Here is a 10,000-nt window from a genome sequence, read left to right as displayed (position 1 = left end):
TGCAATAACGACACAATTCAAAAAAATAAAATCCGCCACTACTGTTAAGTTGGCTCTTATCTCTAATCCTTGTCTAATCCATGTCTAATCTTACTAAATAAATAGTAAGAATTACTACAGTAAGTAGTAAGGATTGGACATGGATTAGATAAGGATTAAAGACATGAGCCACTTAACAGTAGTAAGAGTTTTTTTATTTTTTTTATTTTAAATTTCGTTATCGTTAATAAGTTGTCTGCGATTTTGTAAACAAACGGTATTCTCGTTATTTATTATTTAATATTATCCACTGTGTTTAATGGGAACGTGAAATAAAAAAAAAAAAATGATAAAAAAGATATCTATAAAAGTTTAATTTTCACAACAATGATAATATTGCAGGTACTCCTTTCATCTTGGTTATGGGGTTATCTGATATTGGGTTATCTTTTTTCAGTTTCCAAGAACTAAATACACTAAGGGCCGTTTTCTATACTGCCTGTTAAAGATAACCGGTGCTTTGAATCCCTGTCAAATTTATCGCTCATATGCTTATAACAGGCAATCGATAAAGCAGACAAGCAGTCGAGAAAACGGCCCTAAGGGCCATTTACTCAAAGCCTGGTTGACACTAATCTAAGGTTAAACATCGTTATCGACGTGTTCGAATCCATGCATATAATAGGGTGTCGGTGACGTCGATAACGATGTTTACCCGGAGATTAGTGTCAAATAGGCTTTGAGGAAATAGCCCGTAGGGCCGGTTACTTATGTCTGGTTAAAACTAATCTCCGGTTAAACATAGTTATCGACGTTACCGACTCCCTGTTATATGCATGGAGTCGAAGACGTCGATAGCGATGTTTATTATTAATATTATTATTAACCACGCATATCTTTTTTAGTAACCGCCTCTGTGCTACCGAATATGAAATTTAAACAAAATTTAGTTTTAAAAACTACATTAAAGCCACTGTTTTAAAAATTGAGATGTTTTAGAATTGATTGAAGAAGTCGGGTTCTGCAATTTTTCTCCGGCGAACCCGGTTTCAAATGAATTGCCGAAAAAAAAATGCCTATTTGGTACTTCAAAAAAGCATGCACTTTGATTTACTTACTGCACACACGACCGTAATATGTGTAAATAAATAGATGAACTTTATAAAAGGAACTATTTACTTAGAGTTTAACTCTATATAACTTCTAAAACGTCTTAATTATTAGACATTTTTAATTCAGTATAAAAAGGGAGTGTTAGTGCCGAAAAACAGTCGAGGAGAATAAAAATTAGCGAAACAAAGTACATACACTTATGGTTTTCTTAAAATTATTAAAAATGTAACACTGAACTTTTTTAAAAGTTAGTAAGTGTTTTTACGTTTTTAGTGTTTTTAAATGACAAATTTCTTCGTTTCAATTTGGTTCCTTTCTTTAACATAACTGTTGGTTATTTATCTATCACGTACATATGTATGCAGAAAAGTTAATTTCTCAAAAATATTTCTATAATCGCTTTGTATTTTTCCGAATTTAACTGTTCGCTGACAATTTTTGTAAGTTAAGACATTAATCGGTTTTTTCTATGTACTGGTTATATGTATTTTATTAATATTTCCTTTTTGCTGCTAAACAAAATGAACAATGCTGAAAATATACATATCCAAGATTTCGTTTATACAAATCAATGCGAATGCAAACATATAAGGTGGTATCAATTCACCAAAAATACAACAATTACTTGTATGTAATTGGTGGGCCATTGTCAAACTTCAGCTATTCGTACCCGAATGAAAAAGAGCGACAGAAAATACAAACACTGTCGCGTTTTCCCTCACTCACTAGCGATATAAAAAATTTTGACAATAAAACGCCACACCTACCACCTTATATAAATTCGTCTTGATACAAATTTTAAATTTAAGGACAGTATCACATAGTGCACTGCGTTGAATTTAACTTTTGTTGTATTTCTGAAAACTGATATTTATATTAAAAAGTACATTAATTTTTTACTCATGGTACTTGGTGCTCTTTATACTGTATGCACTTAATTTTCTTAATATTGCTAGAAAAATAGGGTGGGATCGGGGCTGTCTCTTTTATTATCCTCTATGGTATGTATATATTTATAGACGATTTAGTAGTAAGAATAACACTAATATCTACATATACATAGATACATATAACCCTATATTTAGTAGCGATGATGTTAATAGTGGATTTGCTAATTTTTAGGTGCCTTGTTTTTTGTTAATATGTGGGTAAGAGATAAGAGAAGATGGTGGGTGACGGATGCAAAACTAAAGGAGCTTCTAAATCAAGCAAAACAAAATATAAATAAAATATTCAGTGTTGTATAAAAACCAGAAAACTCATAAAATGCCAAATAAAACTCCAAAAATATCAAATGTTAATAATGGAAGTGACTGTTAAGAAAAAATATACTAAAGGTTAACTAAGATAAATTATTTAGCAGTCATTACTATTAGTAGCTATTGTACAGTTGTCACACTATGTTTTGTTTATAGGATTGCATAAAGCAATTCTTTGGCCATTTTATTCATTATTATGTAGCAAGTTTGCAGATAAAGTAGTATGCAAGTAAATTGAAGATAGGTGAAGAATTCGTTCTCGATTTCGCGAATTAAGGTTGCTGTTTTTTTTTTTTTTTTTTTTTTTTTTTTTGAATAAGCATTTAAAAGAAATATTTTGAACAATTAATATGAGTAAGTTTTGTTAGTAAATATGTATATAAAATTAGTTTGAAAACGCACGGAAAGTAAATAGAAATGTATATCTACATTCTTGTTGATATAAATTTGCAACATTCACAAGAGCGGTCGTCAAGATGTCCTTTATACTCTGCTTCTTGAAGAAGTTGGTGATATAAAAAGCTGTAAAATATCTGAAGAATCCTTCCACATAACATTGGTTGAAAAGTGAATTCGGCCCTGGAGCAGCAAGTTTTTAATGTGCAACAAAAGCCCTCAACGCAAAAATTAGTATTTCTGGTTTCTGACGACCACAAAGTTCCGTGTCTTCTTCTTCTTATCTCACTGTAATCTTCGAGTCAGTGTCTCATAATAAAATTTCCAGAATTTTCCGTGAAACCACATGAAAAGTGCCACGATTTGTATAAGAACCGGTCGTTGTAAGATTTCATGTAAAGTGCGCCGTTTCAGCTGACGTATTAGCGTTTGCGTTTTAGATTGGGATTGTTCGTAAAGGTGTTGATTGTAATTCAAGTTGTAGTTATAATAGTGGTAATTATTATTGTTATTGTAATAATTATTACTATAACTTAATGCCGCGATATTAGCATTTAAAATATCTTGATTGACTTCACTTTCGTCGTCTCCACTATCATCTTCGATTTCTTCAATACCGTGTTCTAATTGAATATTTTCAGGATCTAGGGAATTAATGCGGTTATTTTGTCCTCCGTTTCTCTCTTCACACGCGAATTCGCAGCTGTTTGGTTGCTGCCGATTTGGTTTATTGTTATTATTGCTGCTGTTGCTTTCATTTTGAAACTGTTCTCTTGTTTGTTGGGACTTAGCTTTCTTTCTAAATTTTTTTGATTCTCTGCTTTTGTTTTCGCTATACTTAACGGTGTTATTACGAATATTAGTAGCATTGTGGTTATTATAGTAGTAAATGGGAAACTTATGAATGTTTGTATGGTATTGTTGTGGTTTGCGATAATATTACATAAGAACGCATTTTCCTTTTTCAGCCCACGGATTGTTCTTTTTATCCGGGGCATTAATTAGAGGGTCGTTTTTTTCATTCTCCTCGATGAACGATCGCATTCTGGAAAAAAAAGGAATAAAAACAGTACGTTAAAATAAAGAGATAATACTCAAGGAATTATAAGTAGTATGTACATACATATATATGTATGTATGTATGTGAAAAAATTAACGTACTAAGGATAAGCCTGACGCTATAAGGCTATTCTTTGCCATTCATCCATTTATATATATTTCTTGTGCTTACATAAGTATTTGTAAAATGTTAGCTTGCTAAAATTTTGAAAGCTTCAAACATATATTTTCCATTATCATGAGAAAGACTTATGCAAGCGTATATCCAAGGAATTGCACAAAAATGTGCAATGTGTACTCATATCGATACTCTTGGTATGACGGTATTCCGAATGAACTAAATAGGTTAAATTTAATTTTTTGGATCATAAGTTAACTAATATCTGGTTTGACCGACCATAGAGTGGTGTGTCTAGAAATTTTGATCGATAATGAGTTCAGCTCAATAAAAAAAAATTCCAAATAACCACATTCTATAACTATCAAAATGCACAAATCTCAAATCGTGTGATCCCTGCTTAGTATTTTTTTGCAATCAGCACTTTTTCTTCTTTGTTTCTTTTCTTCAATAACAGAGCTAGACTTATTTGCCTGTAGTATTTTCCGCTAGTCGTTTCAGCGCGAAGAATAAAGCCCTGTTTAAATGACGGGAGCTAAACATGCGTTTACATCTACGCGTATTTCATTGCATTTTACTCAAGGTGTCCCCATGCTAACGCGTAAATTCCATTAGGTGTTAGTAACAAACGCGGGTTAAGCGCATCTCATGTGAACGGGATCTAATAGAGTTACTCTGTGAGTTTAACATCGCGTTGAAACGTCTGTACTGAGCATTCATCCAGTTTACACTCCCACTCGAACATTATATCGACTTTGGTGAAGCAATTAGAGATTGCGCCGTCTTGGCGGCGATGACATTTGTGAACAAAATGTAAACAAAGCCGAATTGGGTGTTGCCGCGAAGAGCCAATTTTCTTAATATTAAACTTTTCGAAAGGCTAAATTTTACATTAATAAAAAATTAAGAAGACTTTAGTTGCTTTATAAAACGAAAATTTGTTTTAAAATGTCACTTTATAAAGCTATTTAAGCCTATTTTATTTTTATGAATAAGGCCATATAAATATAGTTTTTAGAATAAGATTTAATAAGGAAAATGTGATTTTTTGGAAAAAGGGTATTTTTTGTGGAAGTATTAGTGCATTTCTGTGCATTTGAAGTCTATGAGGCGTCGTTTACTTTTAGATCAGAATTGTCAAAATCGACAAAACCAAAGTAGCGGTATATCTTACGGTGTCACCTTTGTCCGCTTCATCGTGATTGGAGCGTACATTCTTTGCATTATATCGACTTTGCGCCTTCTCGCGGTTTTTGCTGCCAATTAAGCAGCCATGAAGAAAAAGGCGCTTAGGAATAATAGTGGAGGAAAAATTGCCGAAGCCAAATTTGCCTTAGTATAGACTTTCCATAGGAGTATTTGTTTTTCGATACCCACTCAGTATTTATATACATTTTGTAGGGATGCGCTTCAAATTAACAAAAAGCAATGTTTCTTGCTCGACGGTCAAATTTAATATGTTTTCTATAAAGCAAATATTTGTGTCCGAGCGACGTTAACGTTCTTCAAGAATTGTATAGCAAAAGTTTAAAACAGCATCCTTTGGTTATAAATTTGAAAAGGACTTTACTATTGGACTTAAATACCCTTTTAATATACAATATACATATGTCTCCATTTATATAGTAGTGTGTTTACAAAATGTGCACGTTGAGGACGATTCTAAGGTTATCCAAAGTATGCACTATGACATATATTTATTTGTACGAAGAATGCATTGTAAGAATACATATGTACATATATAAAAAGAATAAGTAGATACGAATGCACAGTCCGCAAAAAACCGAAACGCTTCTGCCGAGTGCACTTGAACAGGAATGAAAGATGAAAACGAAAAGCACATACATATAAGCACTAACCTTTGTAATATTAGCAACGACTTATGAATGTAGGATAAAAGTAAAAATGCGAACACGTAAGAAAAACCGAACAAGGAGACGTTTGAAAGGCTTTGAAACAAAAGAAAATTTCGCAATAGCCTTAAAAGTCCTTAACCTAAGGATGTATGTACTATATATGTACATACATATGTAGTATGTATGTATACGAGTAAATTCTTCTCTTCTCATGCGCATGTAGTCAATTATTAGGTGCAATCCCGTATTCCTCGGACTCGGACTAGTAAAACTGTCAAAAAAATAAAAAATTCGCTCAGAGCGAGAGAGTAACATTGAAAAGTACGGGATCGCTTTCTAGTAAAAAATGGTAACTTCTGTCAACTTCAACATAACCTCCAAATTTTGGTTGTAAATTTTTGCTTATTTTGTATGTAAACACACTCAGTTCACACATGTAAATAACCAAAAATACTTTCAAATTCATTAGAATCCACTTAAACAAGTAATTAAATACTTTTCAACATGAATTAGCAGAGTGCACTTTTCTTTTGTTTACAATTTGGTTGCCAAACACCTACAGCTGATCATTTGACACATTTACCAGAATTTACCAGCAAAAAATTCTCGGACTAAAACTGGTAACTTCTGACAGAGAGAGAACCGTATTTACTCTCTTTTTTGTCCTCTCAATAGTCAGAGAACCGAGTACGGGATCGATTTCCAGTAAAATCTGACTGATTCTCACTATTTCTGACTAGTCCGGACTCGTACGGGATCGCAACTATTATGTTTAACGTGTTTATTTCTAATTTTTTTTTTTCGTAATTTTGAAGATTTAATGAATAGATTTTGACTGGGTTTTGCCTTAGTTCGCGTTTAGTGCATGTTTAAACTCCTTTTACACGGTGCATTAGCGAAAACACACCCGTCACACACATCATAGTGCAGTGAAATAGGTATCGTAAAGCCCCTGGCCCTTAATTTTTTTTTATAACTGATATCGTTCGAAAATATTGAAATTGAATAGCAATTTTAGAATTTGTCAATTATATTGAGGATCTCCTCATCAGACTTCTTTTACTAGACTTCAGCGTGGATCGAACCGGCATCATCGATGTGCAAAGTCAGAAGCGCTAACCATGCACACCCCCTAAACTCTTTGTTGCTAATTCATTTCCTTATTCAACCTACCAGTAGTGGAGCTGATTTACCGCTATTTAAACTTTACAGCGTGGTTGTTATTGTACATTCTATACATTATACATTTGCTGTATTGTATAGTTTCAGGCAGGCTCATCCTAAACCATGTATTTGTCAATTTTATTGTGGCTTATTAACATTTTATTTTATATTGTTACTGAGCTTTGTACCACGATTATGTTTAAAGAACTTAAGCTTAAATTACGTTTACATGTAATTATAATCTCAATCAAAGCTCGTTCTTTAATCACCCCGTTTACACAGTCAAATCTCGGATTATTAGTCATCAAATTTGGTTTGCTTGTTTTTCTCACATCTCAAGGCAAAGTTGAATTTCTTCTCTGTGCCATTGTGACCACTCTTTCTGCTAAACTAAACACTTTAATTAAATTTGAAATTAATATTTTACCTTTGGAAACCTTGCCACCAGCGTCCATTTTTGTTTACGTTATGAGAATTTTTGAAAATTTTCTTAAGTTGCGTAATTTATTTACGATCATCAGCGCTAAGTGCAAACTTTAATGCCGATTAAAAAAAATTACATGCTGCGGCAAATTTCGAACATAAGTGCTTTTTTCTCATATGTACAAAAAAAGTTAGATTTTGTCGTTTTGTTTATTTTAAATTAAAAGTATTAAAAGTAAATAAATAAACATAATTTGAAACCATATCATTGTGCATTTTTGGTGCTATTTTTTACCGCAACTGTATATGAATCATCAAAATAAAGAAATTAAAAAACCACAATTTTTTAAGATTTATTTGCAATGAGTACTTCTAATATTTGTTCAATTCGTCTAAAATTATAAAAAGTGTAAAGCTCTTAGGTGCAATGGTTAAAGCTTGCTGAATTTTTATAATTTTTGTACGAAGTTTGAAATTTGGATTTATGTATGTGGTGTCGAGAATACCCCTATTGTGAGTATTGTATTTAGTTACAAGAAAAATGGTGAGAAGGCAGAGAGTGTATAAGACGGAAATAATGTCAGAGTTGAGGGATTCACAACGGTGTCGTAAGTGTCGTATTGTTGTATGTCGTAAACATTAAAAGCTCAAATAAACGTTTATTGAATTTTAAACCACGACCAACTGTTTTTCAATACTACGAAAATTCATAATATAGCTTTTATGGTACTTTTCGAACCCCTTAATATGTTGTTAAAGCGTTTAAAGTTTACGATATACAACAATACGACACTTACGACACCGTTGTAAATACCCCAAGTGTATCTACATACTTATAAGGAATAAGTCGAGCCGCTGTAACTCCGCTTTAGCGATTGTGCTTAAGAATTGCTTTGCGCCTTGTTGTTCGTTAAAATTCAAGTTTCATACCTACATACATACATGTGTATATACATACATACATATAAAGCAAACTGAGAAAAGTAAAAAGCAAAGGCATCGAATAATAACGTATGAGCTTGCATTAATGTAACATTTTATGCAAAATAACAATAGGATGGGGTAAATGCAGCAACAACATGAAAACAATTCAACACGAGTGGCAGCACTTGTCCTACTTGCTTAAACGAAGGCGATAAATTTTCGAGGAAAACTTACGAATCTACGTACATATGTACATATACACGTATTTGGTTTCTATAGCCCATTTAGTGGTGCAACTTTCGTCAACCGTGTCCATATTCGTACATATGCAGATATATTCATGTACATATGTACATTAGGGTGGAGTAACTTAGGTTTGGAAAAAGTGTATGCCAAATTTGCATTCTACGTTCGATTCTAAGCAAAAATGGTGAACAAACTATATACCAAAAACGACGATTGACGCTCCCAATTTTTAAAAGAAAAATCGGTGTATTCTAACTTTTTCTGAACGAAATTAATTTTTCATTTATAAAATTTTGTGTCTTCTTGATACAATATACTGCTTTTTCTTTTGAAAATTGGGAGCGTCAAACGTCGTTTTTGGTATATAGCTTGTTAGCCATTTTAGCTTAGAATTAATCGTGAAATTTTAATTTGCTATACACTTTCTTCGAAAATTTTGCTCCGAACAAATTACTCCGCCCTAATGTACATACATACATAGTACACTAGCGTTTTTCTTTCGTTCTTCTTGACAATATTTCCGCAGTGCTGATCTCAGCCGTTTGCTTTGTGTAGCGCTGGGCGGTACTTGAAAGTATTATGGCATACCCAAAGTCAACCGTTAAGTCCGACTCATTGGGCCGTATGAATAAAAACAAAGCAATTGCTGTTTCTTAAAATTTCAGACTATTCACTCGATTTATTCAAGTAAATTTAATTAAAANATGTTGAGCTTATAGAGAGCGAAAGAAAGAGAGTCAGAAACTAGAGAACGAAATGGGTTCAGCTATACTTGCCGACGACAAAAACATATTCAGGTCATCAAAGCTAAATACAAAAATTAGCGGGAATTCTTCATTTAGCGATAAAATGAAATGCATTTCACGTCCACAAGTTTTTCGTGCAAAGAAGGATGTGCAGCTAAGCAAAATATACTGTAATACATAAAGCTGTAATAAATAAACAAATTGTGCACAAACGCGCAGTACATACATATCAGGGTTGCCAATGCCAATCTTGCGAATTCCTCAAACGTTGAAGAGAAATTCCACAAATTGGGCAAGAAAAATCTGCTGATTTCTCTGCACATTTCCCCGAAAAATATAAGAAAAAAATCAACCAAGTTTTTTTTGTACTTGGAGCAGTATTATCAATAAGGTCATACAATTTTTTGTGTGTTGGGAACAAGTAAGTACTGTCGCGCATACCTACTACATCTAAGTCTCGATGGTTTCTCCCTTAAAAATCTAATTAACAATTTGGGTAGGTATTAGGTACCTACTAAGCAACGAAAACGTAATAAAAAATTAGAAAAAGTCACAAAGCTTGCACAGAGTTCACAAAATATAATGAAATTCTTTCTTTAAATCTCATCAAAATTTCAAACTTTTAATCTACACAGAGAAATTTTCGTTTTCAAATTTGTATGGAACGTTTTACTTCTAAAAACTTTTTGACCCAGGTTTTCACCTACAATATTTATT

At 32.7% G+C, this 10,000-nt stretch overlaps 1 protein-coding gene across 1 annotated transcript; it reads right to left on the bottom strand.

Moving 5' to 3' along the window:
• Nucleotides 1-2,637: 2,637 nt before the first annotated feature.
• Nucleotides 2,638-3,792, bottom strand: LOC108361677 (guanine nucleotide-binding protein subunit gamma-e-like). Its single transcript, XM_017614368.1, has one exon. It carries the CDS (start codon nucleotides 3,789-3,791, stop codon nucleotides 3,687-3,689), a length of 105 nt encoding a protein of 34 aa, XP_017469857.1. The 5' UTR covers nucleotide 3,792; the 3' UTR covers nucleotides 2,638-3,686.
• Between the last annotated feature and the right edge of the window lie 6,208 nt (nucleotides 3,793-10,000).

This window comes from Rhagoletis zephyria, unplaced genomic scaffold (assembly GCF_001687245.7).
Source record: "Rhagoletis zephyria isolate East Lansing unplaced genomic scaffold, Rhagoletis_zephyria_1.1 Rzeph_scaffold_00814, whole genome shotgun sequence".
Lineage (NCBI taxonomy): Eukaryota > Metazoa > Arthropoda > Insecta > Diptera > Tephritidae > Rhagoletis > Rhagoletis zephyria.
Note: the sequence above shows the minus strand (reverse complement) of the source record. Positions and strands in the feature narration are given on the sequence as shown.